A 25,073-nucleotide genomic window follows, 5' to 3' on the forward strand; every position below is an offset into this window, starting at 1 on the left:
AATCATTCTTGTTGTTCTTCTCTGGACCTTCTCTAATTTCTCCACATCTTTTTTGAAATGTGGTGCCCAGAACTGGACACAATACTCCAATTGAGCTCTAATCAGCGCAGAGTAGAGCGGAAGAATTACTTCTTGTGTCTCTCTCACAACACTCCTGTTAATGCATCCCAGAATCATGTCTGCTTTTTTTGCAACAGCATCACACTGTTAGCTCATATTCAGCTTGTTGTCCACTATGACCCCTAGACAGAGCTGGATTACCCAATAGGCAGACTAAGCACATGCTTAGGGCACCAGCAAAGCAGGGACACCAGAAAAAAAAAAAAAGAGTTTTTACGATATAGTATTGTTTTTATTTTGAATTACAATATGGGGAGGGAGGGGGGAGACGGACACCATAATCTTTTCAGTGCTTAGCACCTCTAAAGGTCTTAATCCGGCTCTGCCCCTAGATCCCTTTCTGCAGTACTCCTTCCTAGAGAACATAGATCTACACTGTTATATGAGAGCACCTACCCTAATATGTTTCTTCTGAAAGACTGTGGCAGAATGGATGACAAAACTCAGTTGCATCAGAAAGCTAGGTTCTATTCCAGGCTCTCTCTAAAGTGACGTATTGCAAGCTCTTAGTTATCTTCTCTTTGAAACTGGCAAATGAAAATTATTCCACACGTTATGAAACCTTGACTCAAAATAAAGGACACGAAGGGCCCAGAAATAGTCAACTGCATTAAGTGGAAGAGCTAGGAAAAAGCCTATTGGTCTCTGGCTTGCAATTTAATGCACTGTTCTTTAAGCCTTACGGCTTTTTAGGAATGGGGAGGTGTGTTTCTTTCATTTTGATTCTCCAAAATCACGTGACAGCTTCAACTTTTCAAATCATTCTGTAAAGCAGGATCCAAATCATGACACCCATGATAAATTTGTGAGAACTGGCTATGTTGAACTTTAAAACCACACACAGAGCACTTCTTGTAATAGCTGAGCTGCTGCTCCTCTGACATTTAAAAAAAAACTGACAGGGAAAGAAGGAACTCGAGAGAAGTGAGAGACGCACATATACAAAATGGGGTGCTTCATCACAGAAAAAAATAAGCATTTTATCGCAATGCAAAGAAAACAAGCTATATAATAAGGGCTGCAAAATTCTTCAGGAATTTTTCAAGTATGAATGAAATTAAAATGAAATCCCACAATTTAGAAAATATATTATCATGCAAAAAGAATGTTTCAAAGAGTTATTAGGTCTACTTAATTTATGTCTTCCTTACCTATTCAAAATCATGAACCATGGAATGTTACTGTCTACAGGCTATGGTTATGGAATATATTTAATAGTTTCTGTATGACTGAATACTCAAGCACAGTCTTCAGTGCTGCATTTTACTGTGCTTCTTCAAATGAAGCATTGAACGGATGAAAGCATTCAACCAGCTTCATACAAAATACATTTAGCTTTTTAAAGTGAAGAGATTCAACAAAGCACAAAGATTCAAGTTTGAGATTCTCTGCACTACCCTTTTTTCCTTATTTTTTGTTGCTGCTGCAGCAACATCAAGAACATTATGTTATACATCAGGTTCTTATGCTGTACTCATATTCACATTGTCTCTCCTACATAGCACCGGTGAGGGCTTGAGGAAAGTAAAACGCAGCAAATTTTTCAAGTCGGATTTTCAAAGCTGTCTAGACTATTTTAATACCCATTTCCCCTTTTAAAATGAACAAATGTCCAAATCCCTTTGGCAGCATTGAAAACCCCAGTCTTAGATTCTGTATAGGAATACGGGGCTTTCCCAATTAATTGCCACAGTCTCTGGTATTAAAACTCTAGATTAGTAATTAAAAGGTAGTTGCTACTGAGTCACACCAGCATGTGGGATAAATTCGCTCTAACCAACAGTAGAGCCTAGAACAGGGATTGGCAACCTTTTCAAAACGAAGAGCCAAACTACATCAAAATTCAGAACATGTGGTCAGTAAAGAGCTGCATAAGAATGCAGGAGTCAGAGCAGGGGTTTGGGTGTGTGGAAGGCTCAGGGCAGACGATGGAGGATCCTGGAGCTGACTCAGAGTACGGGGTGGGAGATGCAGGACTCAGGAGGGGGTGCAGGAGTCAGGACAGTGGCTGGGGGGGTGCAGGGGTGAGAGCAGGGGGCTGGAAGGTATGGGGGCACTGAAGGCAGGAGGTGGGGAGTGCACGGTAGGAGATAGGGTATGTGGTGGGGCTTAGTGCAGAGAGGGTGTAGGAATCAGGACGGGGGTGGAGGGTTAAGGGCAGGGGAATCAGGGCAGGGGGCTGGGAGAGCTTAACAGAGTTGTCCGTGGCAGCCAAGACGGTGCTGCTCTGGGGGGAGGCACAGTTTCCAGACCGCACTAGCATCTCCTCCAGTGGAGGGAGGTGGACAGCAGGTTCTGCCTCCCCCCACTCCCCCAGCATCTCCTCGGGGGCAGTAGTTTTTGGTCCTCCCCCAGTGTGTCCTGGAGCAGGGGATATGTTGGTTTGTGGCTTCCAGTCAACACCCTTCCCTCTCTCCCCAACACGTCTCCTGGGGTTGGGAGGGGCCACTGCCAACATCTCTTGGAGGTGGAGAGACTATTAGGCTGCAGAACACGGTGCCACAGTTTGTCTTGTCCGGCTCTAGCTCTGGCACACAGGGCAGCAGGCTGCCATGAGAGTCCGCCGGGCTGTGGGGTGGCTGCTGGAGCAGCTCCTGGAGCTGGAGTCACGGGTGCAGTGCAGCTTTCCATGGGCTGTGGTACATCCTGGCTCCCAAAGCAGCTGCACCGCAGCCCAGCTGCAGTACCGGCAGCTGTACCACGTGGCCCACCCCAGGAGCAGCCAGGCAGCTACCATGCATCCCTGACCCCCCACTCTCCTACCAGGCTCGCTGCCAGAAGCTTACCTTCCACATGCAAGGAAGGCAAATGCTTCTGTGCAAGGAGGTAGGCGGAATTAGGTGCACCTAGAAGGAACCAAAAGAGCCATTTTTGGTTCCTTCACAAGCCATAGGTTGCCAACCCCTCATCTAGAATGCCTCAATAGAAGAGGCTCAATTTTCCATGTCAGGTCTCAAAGTCTGGATCCTTGTAACATGAAACCAAACAGGGTGGAAGCCATACATCAAATGCTACAAAATTATATAACAACCATTATTACACCGTTATTATCATGATAAAAAACCTGAAAGGCAAACAAAGTACATTCCTAATGGCTTTTGTATTTCAATGCCAACCCAATGGTGTAGAACTGAGATTTTTCACATTACATGACTGCAACTGATAGCAGCATAAGCCCTACGTAGTTTGGGGATGCAGCGCTAATGTGAAGACTTACTGTTTAATTTCATCTGTGAATGATGTAATGAAATGAAGCGTAGGTGATTCTGTATGTATTAGTATGTAAAATAGCAAAGAATGAAGATTGTTTGTCAAAGTTTGTGTGCCAGGATGAAGAAATTTTACATCTTGAATCCCGTAATAAACTTCAAAATTTCTGTTGAATACAACAGTTGATAGAAAGACAGAATCTATCTTTTCTCAAATTTCCTTTTTGAGAATACTAATGGAACAACTGTATTCTGTTAAACCTTACCTCACACATCTGAAGCTGAAAGAACCTTCTTTCTTTCTCCATTTCTTCTGCTATTTCAGCTCCACTTATTTCTGTACGAATCATTCCATGTAACTTAGCATGCTCCTTTTTCTCTTTCTCTATTTTCGTACTATATGGAAAAGAACAGCTAAATCAAAAACATTTCATTGACACTTTTAGTCCTGCAAGTTTTAGATTATTTCCAATTTTAGTTTCAACTTAGAAGCAGCCAATGACTTGCTGTGATAAGAAGTCTAAGCCAGCCATGTTACCATGAGTGACTGCTTGACAGGAGAAAATAAAAGAAGTACTAAGAAGATACAATGATCTCACTGAGAGAAGAGATACATTTATTATTCAAATTAATGCATATCCCAACTGACTAACCTTGGTTAACAGAGCTTAATTTTGCCACTAGATTTTGAGAGCTTCCCTTGTCAGCATGGCTTCCTCTCTACGTGCAGAGGTCCAGATGCCCAAAGCACAGCTGCCATCTCTTTTGCTGCTGAGCCAGCTGGCACTGGAAAGGCTGGTCAGCTGGCTATGTTGCAGATTTTAAAGTCTGCTAAACCAGGTGCTTTGATCCTCAGAAGGTTTCCGCCAGTTTTCTGAAACCTTTTGGTAATATGGGTTCTACTGTGTGAAGCAAGAATTACACTATTTTCTAACGACATGGTTTTAATATTATTCTAAATGGAGAACCTGGATTTGGGACAAAATGAGTTGCATGTGTATGTAATTTCCAGTTATCGATAAATTCTGTACTTGCATCTGTTTCAAGAAAATGATGACGTGTCTTTTCTTGAGCACTAATCAGCAAATGGCTATATCAGAATTAGCCTTGCCACTGAGAAATGTTCCAGAACACAAACATTAAATCCCCTCTACATCCTCCTAAATGGTAAATCAAATAAAACAAATTCCTTGAAATTTTCCAGTAGCCCTAAACATGTCCAGCTAGTATTTTGAAGACTTTCAGCCTAAGAAGTTTTCCAGAAATAGCTAAGAAAATTTCTTCCTTCTTGCACAGACATTCATAGATTCCAAGGTTGGAAGAAAGCATTGTAAAATATAAAAACGCAGCAATTTTTACTCATCTCCTTCCATTACAGCCACATTTGTAAGCACGACTTCTAGCTTCAGACAGGGAAGCCATTCCCCTAAGCCACTAGGTCATCTAGCCTCCTCAGGAAATATATATCCTACACCAGTCACCACCAGTTGGTTGATCACAATCAACTGATAAATCCTGGGGATCCACAATCAGCACTTAGTCCTGTGGCACCTTAGAGACTAACAAATATATGTATAGTATCATGAGCTTTCATGGGCAAAACCTGCTTCATCAGATGAGATCATCTTGAGTGGGGGAAAAAGGGGGGGGAACCCTCAGAATAACAAGGAAAAGAGGAAAAAGGATTAATGGATACAATTTTTTGCCCACGAAAGCTCACAATGCTATATATAGATATAGATATATGTTAGTCTCTAAAGTGCCACAGTACTAATTTTTTTTCAATTTGTTTTTAGTTACAGACTAACACTGATAACCGTCTGAGACAATCAGCACCTGGCAGGCTACTGCCTGCCCTTGCTCCATGCTGCTAGCCCATTCTCAGGAGCAGCCAGAGCAGCCGTGCATATGTGGCAAGGGAAAGGGGCAGGAGTCTCTACAAAGGATGTAAAGTATTGAGTAATTTACTTGTCGAGTAGTCGATGGAATTTCCATCAACGACTCGACTAATCGACAGGCACTTCCACATTCCTCCTTTGAAATGTACATTTCAGAAGAGCAATGTGGAACTCCATGTGCAGCCCAGGATCAGTGGAAAGTCCCACTAATTCCAGGCTGCACACAGGCGTGCCAGTTTTGAAATGTACAAGAGTGCCCAGTGGGGGCTCTTGCGCATTTCAAAGAAGAATCACCCAGATGGAGCTTGGGGTCAGCGGGAGATTCAGAGTCCCCTGCTGGCCCCAGGCTCCATGCTGAGCTGCTGGTTTGAAATGCCAAACAGAGCCCAGGGTCAGCTGGGGAGTCCCCAGCTGACCCCGGGTTTCCTACAGTATTTCCCTAGAACCCAGAGTCAGCCTGACCCCAGGCTCTGAACAGTTTGAAATGCCACGCCAGAACCTGGGATCAGCTCAGGAGTCCTCAGCTGACCCCGGGCTCCACACGGTGCTGCCATGGAGGCATTTCAAAGCATCAGCACCACACAGCTGATCCAGGGATCAGCTAGGTATGGGCTCCGTGCAGCACTGCCACTTGGAAGTACTCCCTTTCCCCACCCCCCCTTTGCTGGGGGGGGGGGGAAATCGACTAGTCGATTCAACTATCTGATAAGCATTTGCTTATTGGATAGTCAACTAGTCCTTAACATCCTTAGTCTCTACATGCTACTCCTGCCTGCAAGCACCACCCCCCAGCAGCTCTTATTGACTGGGACAGGGAACTGTAGCCAAAGGCAGCTGCTGGGAACAGTGCCAGCAGAGGGGGGTGGCGTAAGAAGGCTCCTGCCACCACTCTGCACCCCAGGGGCCACAGGGGCTTATTAGCCCCTTCTGAGAGTGACACGTAGAGCTCTGCAAGGATACAAATGTCTGCTTGAGGACAGACATCAGTATCTGCTGTTCCACAGAGCTCTGCTCCCAGGAGTCACTGCGGCCAAAGGAGATGAGTGCGATGCCGCCACTCCCAGAAGCCAGCGCCCCGCACCAGCAGCTCCTCCTGGCCATGCAGCTGTACTACTCCCAGCCCTGCCACCTGCCACACATCCTGTCCATGTTCGTACTAGTGCCTGAGATTCAGGAAAGGAATAACAAAAACTAAGGTGACATCTGGAATCTTATTTTCTTCAATAAAATAAGGAGTCCTATGGCATCTTAAATACTAACAAATGTATTCGGGCATAAACTTTGTCAGATGCATGAAGAGAAAGATTCAGATGGCAAGAATATACACATACATACAGAGATGAGAGTGTTAGAACAGTGTTAAATTAGGCTAATTCAGTCAGGGTGAATGTGACCCCCTTTCAACAGGGATAAGAAGGTGAGACTACCTGAAAGGGAAAATTACTTATTGTAACAAGATAACCATTCCCAATCCCTATTCAGATCCACCTCAGTATGTATGTATATATCCCTGCCATCTGAGTCTTTCACATCATTCAACTGATGAACTGAGCTGCAGCTCATGAAAGCTTATGTCTTTTCTGTTAGTGTTTAAGGTGTCAAAGGACTCCTTGTTGTTTTTGCTGAAACAGACTAACAGGGCTACTTCAATTAAACTTATTTTCCTCAGGAAATTCTTGGGCTATCTTAGGTCTATAAAAGGCCTAAGACTCCCTTTTGCTTTTGGGATTATGAAGTGGCAGGAATAAAATTATTTTCCTCTGAATAATGGAGGAACTACCTCTCTAGCCCCCATAAGCAGAAGAGATTGGACCTCCCACAGTAAAATGAGCTTGTGAGAGAGGTCAGTGAAGTGGGATGAGTAGGGGAATAAGAGGAGACCTAAACCAACTTAAAGGTGTATCCCAGTTCCACCATGTTTAAGAATCATTGATCCATGGTGACGTGAGACCCAAGCACTTAGAAAATGAACTAATGATTAGCGATAGGAGGCAGGAAAATACATCACTTTGGGCAATGGCATTCTGTCCTTAACCAACTAATCAAATAGATTGTTTTGAGCACCCAGCTTGCTGAGATAAACCTGCAGCTGCAGAAGATGATTAAGTTGGTAGATATTTCATGTGACTTTTCTTCCTGGGCAGATCATCGGTTTGAGTCACAAAACTCAGATTCTGTTAGGAGTTCTATGACAAGTGAAAGGGCATTATTTTTGTCATCAACATACATATACACCCAGAGATATTAGTGTTGCTCTTGGATTCTAGAGACTATGCAGCCACTTATCAGTCTGATGAGAAGAAAGGTCGAAAGGAGGTCGTAAATAGTCTGCTGAATCTCTTTTTTTGGAGGAAGGGGAGGAAGAGACAGCTACTCGCATGAAGAGAGTGTCACATAATGATGGCAGAAGCCATGGCTTGAGCTGTAGTCACTGACAATTAGACCAGCTTGCAAAGTAGTCCTGGAACCGTATTTGCCCTCATCCGCAATTGCTGTGAATTTATATTTCAGCTTATCTGGAAGACGGTCCTTAAATTTTAACACACTGATCCATAGGATAAAATCATAATGACCCAGCAAAGCTTGCTTGTTTGCAATTCAAAGCTGAAAGCCTCTCATGGAATAAACCTTCCTTCCAAATAAATCCAATTTTTTGCCTCCTTGCTCTTCAGGGATAATGTTTTATGACCCCTATATCTTTTATTAGCTATAGAGAATATCAAGGAATACCTAAGGGGATGATTATAAAAATGTTTCAAACCCTGAAAAAGCACTTATTAATCTGTTCTCTGCCTTTGTTTTTTTATGCAAAAGGGAGCAGGAAACACAAGGTCTGTAATAGCACCCTAAAAAGTCTAAAGGATAACTTCATTAATAGAGAGGTATCACAGTGTGTCCCACTAAGGTTAAAATGTTCACAAGTCTGAGAGACTTTTCCTGGATTTTTTTTGGTTGGATACCCAGAACGGTAGCCATCCTTTTCAACAATTCCTGATAGACCTTATAATCGCCAGGAGGGGAAGAAACAGACTTCATTTCCACCACCACACCAAGGGATGAAGAAAAGGTCAAGAGACGGTGAAGCTGAGTCTCCTCCGATTCCTCCAAAGGTAACTTTTGTGAGTGAAACTCTGCATGCACAATATTAGGCCTGTTATCAAGAGTGGGTAGATGGTGAGTCTTATTTAGATGTTAGCAACACACAACTGAAGATGCACAATGCAAAGCATCTAGGGATGACTTGGATTATGGAGGGAAACCCCAAGTTTGCAGAAAAGTCATTGATATGGCCCTGGGCTCTGATTATGTCCAAGCCACTGGTCTTTGTGAGATGGTTCATGCTAAATCCACAACCAGTACCAGGGTAGGTAAGAACTCCACACTGGCTGCTAGGCATATCCATGCCATTACATGTAAGAAATTACCTCAGAACATGATAAATCTGCATCTTCCAAACAAGGGGAGCTGACCCAGTCAGTACCATGAAGATAGGTTCAGGGTCTGGAGATGGAGGTAGGGCCAAAAATCACAGATTGTTCCCCCTACTCCCACCCCCAATTCAGTGCCATCCAAGAAGGCTGTTAATGTTCAGATCAAATGATACCATACAGTGCATCAGAGCAGAGCTTGACTAATTAACATTGATCCCTGGGGTAAACAGATAAAATTCAATAAGGACAAGTGCAAAGAGGAAAAAGCTAATCAGTTGCACAGATACAAAATGGAAAATGACTATCTAGAAAGGAGTACTGCAGAAAGGGATCTAGAAGTAATAGCAGATCACAAGCTAAATACAAGTCAACAGTGTGATGCTGCTGCTGCAAAAAAAGCAAACATTATTCTGGGATGTATTAGCAGCAGTGTTGTAATTCTTGTGCTCTAGTCTGCATTGATTATACCTCAATTAGAATACTGTGTCCAGTTCTGGGTGCCACATTTCAGGAAAGACTTGGACAAATTAGAAAAAGGCCATTGAAGAGCAACAAAAATTATTAAAGATCTAAAAAACATGACCTATCAGGGAAGGTTGAAGGAACTGAGTTGGTTAGTCTGGAAAAGAGAAGACTGAGAGGGGACATGATAACAGCTTTCAAGTATCTAAAAGATTTTTACAAAGAGGAGGAAGAAAAACTGGGGTATGAGTCAGAAACAGGGAAAGATTTACTACGAACAAGACAGAACCTGAACCTCAGAACCAGGACATGATTTCAGTACCAGCAATGTACCCAAATGGGGACCTGTGAGGACAAACTATCAGCTTCTAATTTTAATATTAAACTTAAGCTAAGCTAAGCAAAAAAAACCACCACAACCACACAGCACCTTAAAATCACTCACTCTCTCTAAACAACAGGTACTACATACAAGTAGAAAACAAGGCACTTGCAAAGGCAAGAACAGCAGCTCCAACAACTATTACAGGAGGAAAGAAGGAAATGGAAAATGGGAGTTGGGAGTGGCTTCATTCTGTATAACAACCGTGCAGTAGTGTGGGACACTAAAGGATGCTTGAGTCACCTGGACGGATACCATTGAGGGGAAGATCAACAACTGTGCACTGCATGCACACAGTGAAGAACATTGTTGTTAGTTAATAATTCATACTAAGCCACTATTTAGGTGTTATTTATTAACCTGAAATTTACTACACTTTACTTAGCCAAAAGGAAAACTATATTGCAATGTGAAGAAAAAAAAAGTCTAACCCATCTACAAACTACAAGTGTGGCAGTGTGGATGAGGATTAGGGCTTTTATAAGAAAATGTCAGACACTCGGGCCTTGTCTACCTTACCACGATAGGCTGACCTTAGTTATGCTATCATAGGTAGACTGAACGCAGCTTAGGTCGACGGACTGCTGTGTCTACACCACTCTTCATCAATGGGACATGTTCTTCTGTCAGTCACCTTAATCTTCTTCTGGAGAACCAAAGGTGAACAGAGAGCACTTTGCTGTTCATCACTAGATCTGCTAAACTGATCCCCACTTCATCAATCACAGCAGTGTCAATCCCCAGTAAGTGTAGATATATCCTCAGATATTTTCATATTCCAGAAACTCAAAGGTTTTAATAGTATCAATGGTCTGAATTAAGCCATTTTAAAAAATAATAATAAATAGAAAAGTTAATAAGTGAATCTACTGAAGTGGAAAGCAGATTTATATATATATATATATATATGCACAACATTCATTCTCCTTACAGATTCAGGTGTGCAGTAACAATCTATTCCTTGTCCCACTGATTTCAAATGGTGCAGAAAAAGGCCATAAACAATGGTGCAGAAAAAGGCCATAAATAATCCATGAGTCCACATGTTTCTGCACATTAAAGTAATGCACTTTAATTCACTAATATGATTCCTATAATCACATTAAGACATACAAATAATAATTCTATTTATTTGCAAGAGTACAGGTTGAACCCCTCAAATCGGGGACAATCTGGTCCAGAAACATCCGAGGTATAGCAGGGCCACGGATATTACTGGACCAAAGGAAGCTAGGAGCGGGAGCCAGCTGGGAGAACACAAGGGTTGGGGAGCCCCAGCTGCATCAGCAGGGATGAGCCAGGTAGCAGCTGGGGAGCCCTGGCTAGAGAACCCTAGTATCAGTGAGCAGGGAAATCTGGGACTCAGTCAAGGAACCCCTGGTGTCAGCGGGTGGGGGCCAGGGAGTCCCAGCCCAGGAACCCCTGGCATCAGTGGGACCAGACAGAGCCCTGGCCCGGAAACCCTCAGCAACAGCAGGGAACCCAGCCAGGGAACCCTAGAAAACCCCTGGTCAGCAGAGAGTATTTAGGAAACCCCCACTGGGGAACCCAAGGGGCCCCCGGCATCTGCGGGGCTGGGGGAGCAAGCAGACAGCAGGGCAGGGAGCCACAGGGAGAGGAACCCAGGAGCAGGGCAGCAGGGAGCACTGAGCTCCCATGGTTCAACAAACTCTATTGTTTACATCCCTGTCCCACACAAGTCGACTAGTCACTTCCCCCCCTTGCTGCCTCTATCACAAAGCTTAAAAGCCATTTTCCTTTCCCCCCAACTTAAGCTTAGTGGAAGGGGGAAGGGGCACAGCGGTGACCAACTCTGAAATGTACAAGAGTCCCTACTGGGAATCTTGTATATTTAAAGCGGAAGTTCCCACATGGAGCCTGGGGTCAGCAAGGGACTCCCCGCTGACCCTGGGCTGCATGCGGTGTGCTAGCTTTGAAATGTACAAGAGTCCCAAGAGGGGCCTCCTGTGCATTTCAAAGAGGAAGTGCACCATGGAGTCTGGGGCAAGCATGGGGGGCTCTTGTTCATTTCAGAATGGAAGCGCCCATGTGGAGCCCAGGGTCAGTGGGACTCTTTTTCTAGCTCCGGGCACCACGCCATGTTCCAACTTTGAAATGCACAAGAGCCCTCGCTGGGCTCTTGGACATTTCGAAGGCGGAACACAGAAGTTCTTATTGATTAATTGAATAGTTGATGGAAATCCCATCGACTATTCGATTAGTTAATTAATCGAAACTTAACATCCCTAGTTTGGGACCGCTCAGGTCCCAAGGGCGTTAGACCAGGGAGTCCAACCTGTATTTAATATGTGTAGTGAATACATTGGTAGCTTTCAAAATTGAGGAGGAGAGCTAGCAGATAAGAAGCAGGCACAAGTTAGCCACAGTCGAAACAGATAATCTGTTTTCATTGTTTTTACTTCCATAGCAGTAGAGCTGCTAGAACAGAACTAATACAGACATATTCACAGTCTTACAAAATAAAAAAATAAATGCTTTTTAAAGCCTAAAAATAATTTTAAATCAGGTTTTTAGGGTCTCTGTAGGGGACCGGAATGGTTTTATATGATGTCTGGAATGTGGGTGTGACACTGGATGCACTACTATAATACAAACGAGTAAACAACACAACCACACTATGGCAAGTCTACAGGGCCAGAGCTGGTATCACATCATTAACATCTAATGCACCACAACAGGGCTGATCAAACTGACGTGTGTGGGTGAGATCTGGCTCATCACTTCATTAAATATGGTCTGTCTGCTGGAAGTCTGAGCAGTTTTTCTGACACGTATTCCTTCGCCATATGCTCACTCTGCATGTCTCCTGTTAGTTTGTAAGTTCACAGGGGAAGGAATGAGAGTAAAAGGGGGGGGGGGGAACCCAAAGAGAGCCTATGCACCACACTGACCAGATCTAGCCAAACAGACATTAATCTGACCAGTTACACTGTTATGCATTAGAGGTTTCATCAGCCCATAAAAACATTGTAGAGGTCAGGTGACATACTTGAAGAACGTCATCCTTCTTTATGTGTCTTTGTGTACTCCCACCTGTGGGAGATTAAGGAGTAGCACAGCACACTGGGAAGGTAGGCTGAGGACCTATAGGTGAACAAGAACTGCAAAACTGCCCAAACAGTCATCATATCTGGATGGCGGCTAAGACAGTTAACCTGTTTCTGTAACTGGTGTTCAAGATGTGTTGCTTGTGTCCATTCCAAAGCAGGTGTGTGTGCATGCCACGTGTATCTATAGCAGAAGGTTTTTTTTCCCCCTCAGCAGTATCTGTAGCAGCGCACACATGCTGCACCTCCCACCCTCAAGTTTTCTTGCTGAAATTCCAGCAGTGGGGAAGGAGGGCAGGGTGTGGAATGGACCTGAGCAACACATCTCAAAGAATATCAGTTATGAAAACAGGTAACTATCTTTTCTTCTTTGAGTGACTGCTCATATCCATTCCACACCAAGCAGTATCTCCTGGAGGTGGGAAGGAGTTCACAGACGTGTAGAGTGCAAAATAGCTCTGCCGAACCCAGTGACATCTCTAGCCTGGTAAACAACGGCACAGTGGGCTGCCAATAAAGACTATATGATGGCTCTGCAAATGTCGTGAACTGAAATGTGGACCAAGAATGTTGTCGATGGTACTTGGAACCTGAGTGAACCCTAACATTGGCCATGGACAAGTATCAGAGGGGTAGGCATGTTAGTCTGTATCTGCAAAAGAGACAAGTAGTCCTGAGACACCTTATAGGCCAGTATTTCTTAAACATTTTGAGGCCATGGAACACCAAACAATAATATTTTTTTATGCGGCACACCTTTGAAAATTTTCTTAAAAAAAATTTCTCTGGGTTTTTTTTGGCTGACAACAAGAAAAAAGTAACAAAAACAAAGAAGAGGTCACAGGATACCTGCGAGCTGTTCACGGAACACCAGATGCATGTGACAAAATGGGTCTTTGCCCACGAAAGCTTATGCTCCAATAAACCTGTTGGTCTATAAGGTGCCACAGGACTCCTCGTTGCATTGGCTGTGGAGAAACTTCTGCCAGGTCATAGTGGGCTCAAATGCATGAATTGAGCCAGTTCACACATTGTATGGAAATGGGAGACCTTTCATCCTTTCTACCACGGAGTTGAAAAGTTGGATCAACTTATGGAAAGGCTTGGTCTGCTCTAAGTAGAAAGACACAGCCCTTTTCATATCCAGCATGTGAAGGCATCTCTCTTTATTTGTCCTCTGAGGACCAGAAGGAAGATGACTTGGCTGATGTAAAAGGTAGACACTACATTGAGAAGGAAGGTCAGGTGGGGTAGGAGCTGAACCTTGTCCATATAGAACACTGTATATAGAGGCTCTGAGGTCAAAGATCAGAGACCTATCTAGAGGATGTTATTGCTACTAAAAAAGCAATTTTCCATGACATGTGAGGCCAGTAGAATGAGACCAGAGGCTCAAATAGTGGCCTTGGCTAAGACCAAATTAAGGTCCCATGGAGAGGCCAGAGGCCTCACCTGATAGAACAGCCTCTCAAGACCTCTGAGAAACCTAACCATCATGTCATGGGAGAACACTACATGGCCATGGACTGGCAGGTGAAAGGAGAAAATAGTCGCCAAATGCACTTTAACAGACAAACCCTGGTTCTTTAGATGGAGCAGGTAATCCAGGATAGGGTGTAAGAGACTAGTTGACTATCTGATAAGCAGAAGTTTATTGGATAGTTAGCTAATGATGCAACTAGTTGCTTCCCCCCTTGCTGCTTCTATCAGAGGGAGGCAGGCAAGGGGGAGGGGAGGAGAAGCCGGTGCTGGGAGAAGCCGGCTTAAAAGATGGTTCCCCCCAGCACTGTCTCTGAGAGGGGCAGGGGAAGTAGAGGCACAATGGAAACAGCATGAGTGGGGACTGAAGCAGTCTCCACTCATGCCACTTCTGCTGCAATTCTGCTTTTGAAGTGTACAAGAGCCCCAGTGGGGCTCACATTGCATAAATGGTGCCATGCAGTTGAGTAGGACCAGGAGACAGAAGGGGTCTGCTGCCTCTAAGTGCTTGTATAGGAGGACACTCTGGGTCAAGATGCTCTTGAGTGGTCATATGAATGATGGTGAAGACTTGGTGATTTCCAGTACCGATGTCAAAAGTCTCCATGGGAGGTGGGTGCTAACCTGAGACCTAAGATATTTGAAGACCAAACTACTAAGTCCTAGTTAGGAACCTTAAAAACAGCTCTGCATAAGCTTGAAAGTTTGCCTCTCTCCCACCAGAAATTGGTCCAATAAAAAATATTAACTCTCCCATCTCCTCTCCCAAATACCATGAGATAAACATGGCTACAACACCACTGAAAAAGACTTTGCTTAGGGCTACTGACATAATCTTGGCTACATCTCAACTGATATACAGATCTCCTCAGCTAACAAAATCAGAAAGAAAACACAGATTTAGTCCAGGAAAAATCAGTCTGCCTTTGATAACGGGTTTTATATTACCCTGAAGGAGGAAGGGATACAGTAGATACTGTCCTTGGTAATAGGGAGATATAAACATGACTTAAAATCCCAGACTAAAACTTCACTAAAATATTTGTGCTGTTATGCAATAACATATTTCAAAGAATTTGCCCGTACAGTTTCCCTTCTTCCTTCAGCAAATAAGTCTTTGGCCTTGATCAAAGGGAGAATGTCTTGCAGGCTAGACAAATAGTCTCCAACTCCAGAAAGAAGTTGGAGAACATGGTCCCCATCCCAAAGCCTGGAAAGATTACTGTAGATGGAAAGGAAGATGAGAAAGGAATTCTCTGACAAGCACATTATCTTGACCTTCTGTATCTTGAATGAGTTGAGACATAAGTGGCTCAGGTATAAATAGTGCCAAGACAAGACAGTTCCTAAGTAATCAGTCTTAAGGAAGCCACAGATAATGTGTATAAAAATAGTTCACAGTTACAATGTGATAGGAACCGGTGGACCAATTTCAAGACAGATACAAACATGAATGCCCTAATGTTTGAAACTATTATGTCAGAATGCCAAAACAGTGTACGGTTTAAAAAGGAAATAATCGTGTGGATATCCTGATTAGCTGAAATCATAATATACAGAGTTGGATCTAGTCCTATAAAAAGAGGTAATATGATACTAACGTCACCATCTAGATAACAGTTTTAATGTTCTGAGTAACTACGGAACAGCGCTAAAAGCCAACAGTTCTGAGCAACTGGTGTTTTCAATCTCAGTTCAGAATTCCAAATATACAAGTTGAAATGTTTTTTCACTGAGCATTGTCACTGACTCAGCATTCAAACTCAGATAAATTTAAAACAACACAAGAACACTGGTGCGCTGCATCTGTCACGTCCAAACTGAGGATGAAAATCTGAAGGCTTCCTAGCACTGCAGCAGAATAAGCTCCAGGAGTAAAATCATAGAATCACAGAATTATAGAACTGGAAGAGTCCTCGAGAGGTCATCGAGTTCAGTCCCTTGCCCTCACAGCAAGACCAAGTACTGTCTAGATCAGGGTTTCCAACCTTTTTCGGTCCCCGTACCCTCTTCACTTTTAGTAAACCTTCCCGTACCCCCTATTCAATATGAAAGGAAATACACATTCTAGACTCTAGAATCCACAACTTTTTTCACTAACACTACTACTTTTGGAATATTTCAATTAGGATAATCTAGTTATTTACCAAATATTCCCCATACCCCCTTGACAAGCTTCTCATACCCCCGGTTGAGAACCCCGATCTAGATAATTCCTAACAGATGTCTGTCTAACCTGCTCTTAAATATCTTCAGTAATGGAGATTCCACAACTCCCCTAGGCAATTTATTCCAGTATTTAATCACCGTGACAATTAGGAAGTTTTTCCTAATGTCCAACCTAAACCTCCCATGCTGCAGCCCAAGCCCATTGCTTCTCGTCCTATTCTCAGAGGTGAAGAAGAACAATTTTTCTCCCTTCTCCTTGTAACACCCTTTTAGATATCTGAAAACCACTAATCAGTCTTCTCCTTTCCAAACTAAACAAGCCCAATTCTTTCAGTCTTCCCTCATAGCTCATGTTTTCTAGACCTTTTATCATTTTTACTGCTCTTCTCTGGACCTTCTCCAATTTCTCCACATCTTTTTTGAAATGTAGTGCCCAGAAATGAACACAGTACTCCAACTGAGGCCTAATCAGTGCACATTAGAGCAGAAGAATTACTTCTTGTGTCTTGCTCACAACAATCCTGTTAATACATCCCAGAATCATGTTTGCTTTTTTTTTGCAACAATGTCACACTGTTGACTCATGTTTAACTTGTCATCCACTATGACCCCTAAATCCCTTTCCACAGTACTCCTTCCTATACAACCACTTCCCATTTTCTGTATGTGTGAAACTGATTGTTCCTTCCTAAGTGGAGTACTTTGCATTTGTCTTTAATAAACTTCATCTTGTTTACCTCAGACCATATGTCTTGTTTGTCCAAATCATTTTGAATGTTAACCCTATCCTCTAAAACATTTGCATGGCATCTTGTAAAGCATCACAATTGTGGCCAAACCCAAACTGAAAACCAAACCCAACTGGAACTGAGTCCTTTGGTACCAAGGCAGCGTGGGCTCAGCAATGGCTGCCAAAATGTGTTATTCTTATTAATGTGTTTATTTTTAAACTGTTGCTCCTTGGAAGTTAGGGGGATGTCAATATACAACTGCTTGTACTTAAACAGGACTATTATTCAGATATAGCTGTGCAGCATCACAATATTAGAGTGACCTATAGGAAAGCTCTTTATAGCCTATCTTTAGAAACAAAAGCATTAAGACAAGACAGTAATAGTTTCAAAGTCAGGCCACCTGCAACACCTTTGAGGTGTTAGCCATTTTCAGTATCAGTAAGTGGTATGATAGGTATTCATACCACTTAATCTCAGCATGGGAAAAGATCTTCAAGATTTCAGAACCAAGGACATCTTGGCACTCAAGAACACCTTGTTTAGGAAACCCAGCTGATGAGTTTTATAGGTGACTAAGGCTATTCTTGGTCCTCCTCACAACCATCAGCCTGGAAATCTCTCCGTTCTACTGATTTCATCTAGGTGGACTCCAATAAAAGGACACCTAGGCTATGTCTATACTACAAGCCTCTTGCGGAAGAGCAAATGCAAATGGAGCACTCATTTGCATAGGTTGCTCTCTCATTTGCATTTTCTCTTCCTTTCCCTTTTGCGCAAGAGGTTTTAGTCTCAGTAAACTATGGCTCACAACTGGACAAACTCTAGGGCACAATACCAAGATTTAGGGGTGCCAACTCAAATTTCATATGATCAGGGAAACATGATGTCACTTATAAAAAACAGAAATCAATGGTGCCAGGTTTTCAGAACTACAGTCAGTCCATCTGTGACCCATATATATTAGACAGTGTACAGCATCAGGTTCTCCTGATTCTGTGGCACCATGTAATCAATACTAGACCGCTCAGTATAGATTGTGTCAGAAAACCAAGTGTGCTGCATATTTTGACTCAGATTCAGCCATCCAGGACAAATTAAGCAATCTTGGTGATGCTGAAATAAGGTAGAACAAAATGCCCTTTAATAAGTGGCATGTCAGAGAAGTCTGTGGTGTTGCATTGGATCTACTGACTTATTCAAGTTGGTTATTTGCCTAATACTGATATTAGGCACTAACTCACCTTAACAAATAGGTTTACTCTAAACAACAGAGCTGGAACATAGGCACTGAGCAGTGTTGACTCAGATTAGTGATATGACAGTGTAACCAAGTACATGGTTAATCAATGAACCTGGGCTCATTGGTTAACCTGCACAGTTACATGCAGGGTCCCGGTATGCGCAGGGAGCCAGCTTAAAAGCCAGCTGTTCATGTGTACTGGCTCCCATGGAGCCAACTGCCACCTGGTCTGTAATTGTGTAACTGCTGGAATTTTCAACGGTTACATGGTTACCTAATTAAATACATTTTAACATTCCTAACTCAGTTGGACCTTATGGCATTTTCACTTGTATATGCAATGTCAGCTAAGGTCAACCTTACTGCCACTTTTAGTCAACATCACACCAGGATGTACTAAAATAACAATTCCTTTCCCCAAATGCAGCAAAAAGGGGGTAATAAATAGGGATTGTTTTTGACTGCTCTCTACTAGGAACAATATTAAGCACACAAGCTTACAAAAAATGGAATGCAATTTTTAAACAGCATGGCCATCTCTATATATTTTAGAGTAAATCTGTTTGTGTGTCTGTTGGCAACTCCGTTTGTTCAATTACGCCTCCTAAATGATAAGAGCGAGGGCCACCAACTTTGGAATGCAGCTTCTTCTTCTCCTAACTTAAAGCAAAGTCAGGGTTTGATTGTGCCAGGACAACTAGAAGACCCAGGGAAAGGACTGTTTTCCATAACATGCAAAGAGAGGGGCTGCTGTTCAGAGGACTGCAATATGAGAGTGGCCACTGGGGGCAGCAAACCCAGAGGGACAGCTATTCTATAGAGTGCCCACTGGGGACAGCCGTACCACCAAGCGAGTGGCCAGCAGAGCTGGAGTGCCACCATCTTGTCTGCCAGAACACCAAGTAAGTATTCCTGCTACCCCCAAACCCTTTCCACCACTCCCAGCCCTTGGAGGGAAGGGAGGGAAGCTCCGTGGTGGCTGGAGGAAGGGGACTGGGAGGAGAAAAAATGCCTTTGGAGGCCAGGGGCTGAGGGCGAGAAGATGCCCTGGCCCCCCTAGGAGAGGGGGTTGGGAGAAGAAAAAGACCTGTGATGGATTGAACCTCCCCACCCCCCAACCCCGCTTCACCACCCTCACTCTCACATTCCCCCATCCCCAGACTCCTGTACCCTCCCCCCACATCCCTAAGGCCCTGCACTGTGTCGTCCCCCCCACACCGCCAGTCCCTGCCCGAAGGACCCTAGCAACACCAGGTAAGTCTGCTAGTAGTACAATAAAAAAATATTAACTCATGAAGTAAGTTATATTATCAACTATAGACTTCCCAAAGAATTTTCCATAGATCATTATTGTGCACAGCCATGGAAAGAAATTATGCTCCGGAACTCAGACAGATTTTTGAGGCGTTAGGATAATATTAACAACCAGCACCTTTACATTTCAATGCTCTTCAGTTGTAGTAAAAAGGAAATACATACACTTTTGTTTCATAGTCCTTCCAAGCCTTATCAAAAGGTTTTTTCAGGTCCTGCCAAGGTAAAAAAACCACATTAAACATCGCTAAGCATTTGCTACAAAAACACAGTAGATTCGATCACCCAGGCATACACATGGCTATGTGTGTTCAGTAAAGAAATAATAGGGAACAAGGAGCCCTCCCTTTTCTCCCACCTTTACACAGCTCACAGAAGAATTGGGCAGAAAGAGGTCTGGCACATGTAATAAGCATTTCTAACTACAGGTTGTGCCTCTAAAAACCAGCACTCACTGGTCCAGCAACATCTGTTGTCTGACAGAATCACAGATGCTCTTGGACCAGAGAGCCCGGGAGCCTAAGGGCAGGAGGGCCAGTTAGAGCGGGGCAATAGGGTTGGCAGCAGTGTTCCCTCTAAGATTTTCCATTCTTGGGCAGGTTGAATTTTCTTTTGGGTGGATTGAATTTTCTTATGTACAACTCCAATATTCAGGTAGTGTGTGAATGTGCACCCACAAGTACAAACAAAAAACAAAGATATAAATATATATTTTAAATAGTCCATAGGTGTGGAAGAAAATATATTAAAACAAGGGATAACTAACAAGGAGCAATGCTTATGATTATTTACTATGAAATCAAATAAAAAGAAAATTAACACTACCTTTAGCTGAAGAAGTGGGTTGTACTCATGAAAGCTCATGATACTGTTTATATATTTTATTAGTCTCTACGGTGCTACAAGACCCTTGTTGTTTTTTATTTTTTTTTTAGTTACAGACTAACATGGCTACCCCTCTGAGACCTTGGAGTACATGTATCATCATATTTTCTAACAGGCAGATGCATTAACACCTATGTAAACTTTGTTTGAAATGTAATCATGCAAATGTCCTGGCACACACACACCCCTCCCCCATGCAGCCTGCTTCCCCTTAGGGCAGTGGTCACCCAGGCACTTCCAGTCAATCTCAATGCTGTGTTCCCAGCTCCACCTTCATGGCCCCCACCCACAACAAGGAGCCCATACTAGCTCCCGCCCCTCGCAAAATTGAAGCCAAAGCCAGCTTCCTGCGGCAGCAGGGGGTGGGAGGCAGGAGGGGAGTCCTACAGCTCCACATGAGATCGAGCTTCTCAGGAAGTGTACATGTGCACTGTTCCTCCCCTCCCCACAAGTAACGTACGCACTTTCTTGTCTTCCCTTCCTTCCCCCATGAACCAAGGAAGCAGGGTAGATGTTCAAGATGGCAGTGGAAGATCTGGAGTGGCTGGATTTCTTAAAGGAGCCGCACGTGCGCTTTCTTCTAGTGCTGCCTGCAGACCCTTCCTGAGAGATACTCATCCCTGGAGACCCCCAGGTACCATCCAAGCTGCCCCTGCCCCCTCTCCCCTGGCCAGACCACCACCAGCACCCTTCCCCCTGGCCAGACACCATCCAGCACCCTGTTCCAGCCCCTTCCCTCCTGGCCAGACACTTACCCCCAGCTTGCTCCTGTACCCTATTCCCCACCCAGATTCTGTACCCCCATCCCTATCCCACTCACTGGCAGCTGTCCCGCACACAGGATCCCTCATTTTTGGCTCCACCCCAGAGCCATGGAACCCCAGAAGAGTTGATCTGGCTTGAGGCCTTGAATCTCAGTTCTACCTGCCCTTCTCCTGCCCCGCCCCCACAACGAGGCTGGAGTGCCAGGGGAGTGAGATGTCTTAATTGGGGCCACATGAGTGAGGGCTGGGGTTTTTTGGAGGGGTTGGTCTTTTGCATCTCAGTTGTGTGGTCCCTGACTGATTTGGGCCCCCTAACCCAAAAAATGTTCCCTACCACTCCCATAAATAAAGACCACGTTAAAACCTTTCTTGCTGGACATAATATTTTATGTAAAAATGAAGCCTGGCCAACAAGCCCCCAATTGGGGTCAAGCCCCCATCTGGCTGCAGCATCGTAATACTCCTGCATCTCCCCCCACACCACAATCCTGAGCCCATCATACATGTGAACCCTCTGCCCTGAGCCCCCCACATCCCTAAACTCCTGCACCCCCCTCAGCCCATCTTGTGCTACAACACTCCTGCACCATCCACACACTGCAAACCTGTGTCCTGAGCCCCTCATACATCCGAACCCAAACACCTGCACCCCGATATCCACAAGTCTGAAGTCTGCTCAGCACCCCAACCCTCTGCCTAACCTCAACACTCTCCAGCCTGGCGTCCCCTCTCCTCCTGCACCCAAATTTCCTTTCAGAGCTTGCATCTCCCACCCCTTCCAACACTCAAATCCCTCAATTCCACCCCAGAGCCCGTACATCCTGTCTCAACCCAATGAGAGTGAGTAAGGGCTGGGGATAGCAAGTGATAGAGAAAAGGGGAAAGGAGAGGGTGGGGCCTCAAGGAAGGGGTGGGGTCAATCTCGGCTTGCCCTGATATTTAAAAAGTGATCTTGGGTGTAAAAGGGTTGGAGACCACTGCCTTAGGTCCTTTCCAAGGGAAGTCTTATGGTACTAAAATAAGTTCCCCCTCCCTTAACTGCCTAAGATAACCTCTACAGAGCAAGTTTACCAGAGGATTTGTGCCAGAAGGGCCCAGTCATATTCTCACTGAAGTCATTTGAGTGCTCGGGGATTGCCGCGGGGCAGACTTCCTCTGTTCCAGCAAATTCTCTCATTCGGGACTGGTCAGGTGCTGGACCAAGAAGGTCCAACCGGTACTACTACAAGAGTGCAAAACTGCATGCAACTGTGCTCAGGTAACAGATTATGATATATCCTTCACAAAATGTGTGTCAGTGTGCACACTCTCTCTGCACACTGCTTAGCTCAGAAAGACATTTGGTCTCTAGAAGCACTTGAGGCAAATCAGCTTTGCACTACACCTAACTGGTACAATCAGATCTTTAGTAAAGACTTAATCATATCCCACTGAAGTCAAATGACTTCAGTGAGAATATGACTGGGCCCTTCTGGCACAAATCCTGCATCCTAACTCAGATGCAGAATTTTCTTGGACTTTAAAAAGGAGTGAACTAGAAGATTTGGCTCTTGGCACAAGATAACTTGGGTAAGTGGTTATTTTTACAAGACATTCAATTGTCTTATTAGCATCTAGTGTGCAAGATTTATTAGTGTACTCATGGCTGAAGTTTTATTACATAATAAGAACATCCACACACTTCCTTAAAACAATTATTTATGAAATCCACATTCATAATTATATATTTAAGCCCAAACCCAAGGCAACAGTATTGCATAAAGATGTCCTCCAAACACTTAGCATCAGGGACACTACTCAAATGAGTAAGCTATTTCCTTAGATAAATGTTTGGAAGACAGCTTAGGAAGCAATGAACATCGTACTTTCAAACCATTATGCAACAAATCCTCTTTTTACTTGTTTATAATGTTAACAGAAACAGTGTATACAGTCCAGTCCTCCAAACACTTAGCATCAGGGACACTACTCAAATGAGTAAGCTATTTCCTTACATAAATGTTTGGAAGACAGCTTAGGAAGCCATGAACATCGTACTTTCAAACCATTATGCAACAAATCCTCTTTTTACTTGTTTATAATGTTAACAGAAACAGTGTACAGGCAGTCCCCGGGTTACATGGATCCGACTTACATCAGATCCCTACTTACAAACGGGGTGAGGCAACCCCGTACTAGCTGCTTCCCCCCAGCAGACCAAGGAGACGCGAAGCTAGCGCCCCCCCGCAGCAGACCAAGGAGATGCGGAGCGGCTTTTCTCAGCAGACACCTCAGCTTGAGAATAAAGGACTGAGGGAAGTGAGGTGTGGGAGAATAAAACTGAGCTCTGGAGAAATGTTTGGCTAGAGTTTCCCCTACAATATGTACCAGTTCCGACTTACATACAAATTCAACTTAAGAACAAACCTACAGTCCCTATCTTGTACGTAACCCGGGGACTGCCTGTATACAGTAGAGTGCAATGTAATAAAATGCTTTTACACTTGAACAAACACCAAATCAAAGATGAGGCATTTGAAATCTGAAAAAAGCCACATACTGTTTTTTACAGTGTGCTGCCATGCACGGTATCCTAAATTATATGAATCCGGTGTCTCATTGTTCATACAGCTTAGTCATGAAAATTAAAAAGAAGTCACATGATTTTATCTTATTAAATGTACCTAAATATTACACAGAAATAAATGGAGGCAGTCAAGAATACAGAGATTCTGTACTGTTACCAAAACATAACTACGCTGTTTTTACCCCAGTTATACAGTTTCCTTTACTTGGTTTGTTGGTGTCACAATTTGTATAATTACTATAATTCTTTTGAGACTACTCAAACTCCCTTACTCTGACCTGATCTTGTACTTTGACTAAGCAAGCTTTCTGCCAGCAATAAAAACACCTTCTTAGTTTCTCTCTTCCTTCAGTGGTAAAATCTCACTTTTACATTAAGAAAAAAATCCCACAAAGCAAACAAAAAAGGGGCTCTCAACACAAGGTACAAGGAGAAAAGTTTTAAAAAAAATTCTGAGCCCCTTTGACATATTTTCCTCTTCACAGAATCATAGAGCTGGAAGAGACCTCAGAAGTTCATCAAGTCCAGCCCCCTGCTCTAGGCAGGACCAATCCCAACTAAATCAACCTGGCCAGGGCTTTGTCAAGCCGAGACTTAAACACCTCTAGGGATGGAGACTCCACTACTTCCCTACGCAACCCATTCCAGTGCTTCACTACCCTCCTAGTGAAATAGTTTTTCCTAATATCCAACCTGGACCTTTCCCACCACAACTTGAGACCATTGCTCCTTGTTCTGCCATCTGTCACTACTGAGAACAGCCTTTCTCCATCCTCTTGCCCATCCCTTTCCTACCCTGTCCTATAGGCAAGAAATCACTTGCCATACACTAACGCCCTGAATCTGCAAATTCATGAAAATGCTTAACTTTATGTAGTATAAATAGCTCTACTGTTTTCAGTTGGACAATAACACATATGTAAGGTTAAAACACTTGCTAAGCTTTTGTAGAATTGGGGCCTTGGTTCTCTCTCATTCAGTTGTAAAAGAAGGAAAACAAAAATACGCTGCATGTATTGACCTGTGGTGTAGGAATGGGTTAGAAAAAAGTAAAAGACTGAGGAAAAGTTGAGATAACTGGAAGGAGGATCAAGGAGCTAAACATTTTTGTCTATTTCATAAAGAAGCATTTTACCTTTCTGAAGTTTATTCTATTTTGTAAGATATTTGTTTTGTTTTCCCCCTTCCATTTAAAAATTTCACAGTTCCTTAATTCTTTCCAATTGCTTCCTGACTATTCAGTAATAACCATGCCCTAAGTAAAAAAAAAAAACCTGATAGACCACTGGTTTAAAAACTTTTTACAAAACACATCCACATTACGCTCTAAGTTTATTCAACTCATGACCCAG

General features: G+C 43.6%; 1 protein-coding gene across 2 annotated transcripts in view; it reads right to left on the minus strand.

Annotated features, from left to right (window-relative positions):
- Positions 1-25,073, minus strand: part of ASAP2 (ArfGAP with SH3 domain, ankyrin repeat and PH domain 2) — a 180,548-nt gene that overhangs the window by 105,333 nt on the left and 50,142 nt on the right. For both annotated transcript variants that reach the window (XM_075923514.1, XM_075923513.1), the window contains exons 5-6: positions 19,672-19,721; positions 3,596-3,725 (exon numbers count right to left, since the gene is read on the minus strand). In XM_075923514.1, coding sequence (XP_075779629.1) covers positions 3,596-3,725; positions 19,672-19,721 — 180 coding nt within the window. The remainder of the gene's footprint in view (positions 1-3,595; positions 3,726-19,671; positions 19,722-25,073) is intronic.

This window comes from Pelodiscus sinensis, chromosome 3, assembly GCF_049634645.1.
Source record: "Pelodiscus sinensis isolate JC-2024 chromosome 3, ASM4963464v1, whole genome shotgun sequence".
NCBI lineage: Eukaryota > Metazoa > Chordata > Testudines > Trionychidae > Pelodiscus > Pelodiscus sinensis.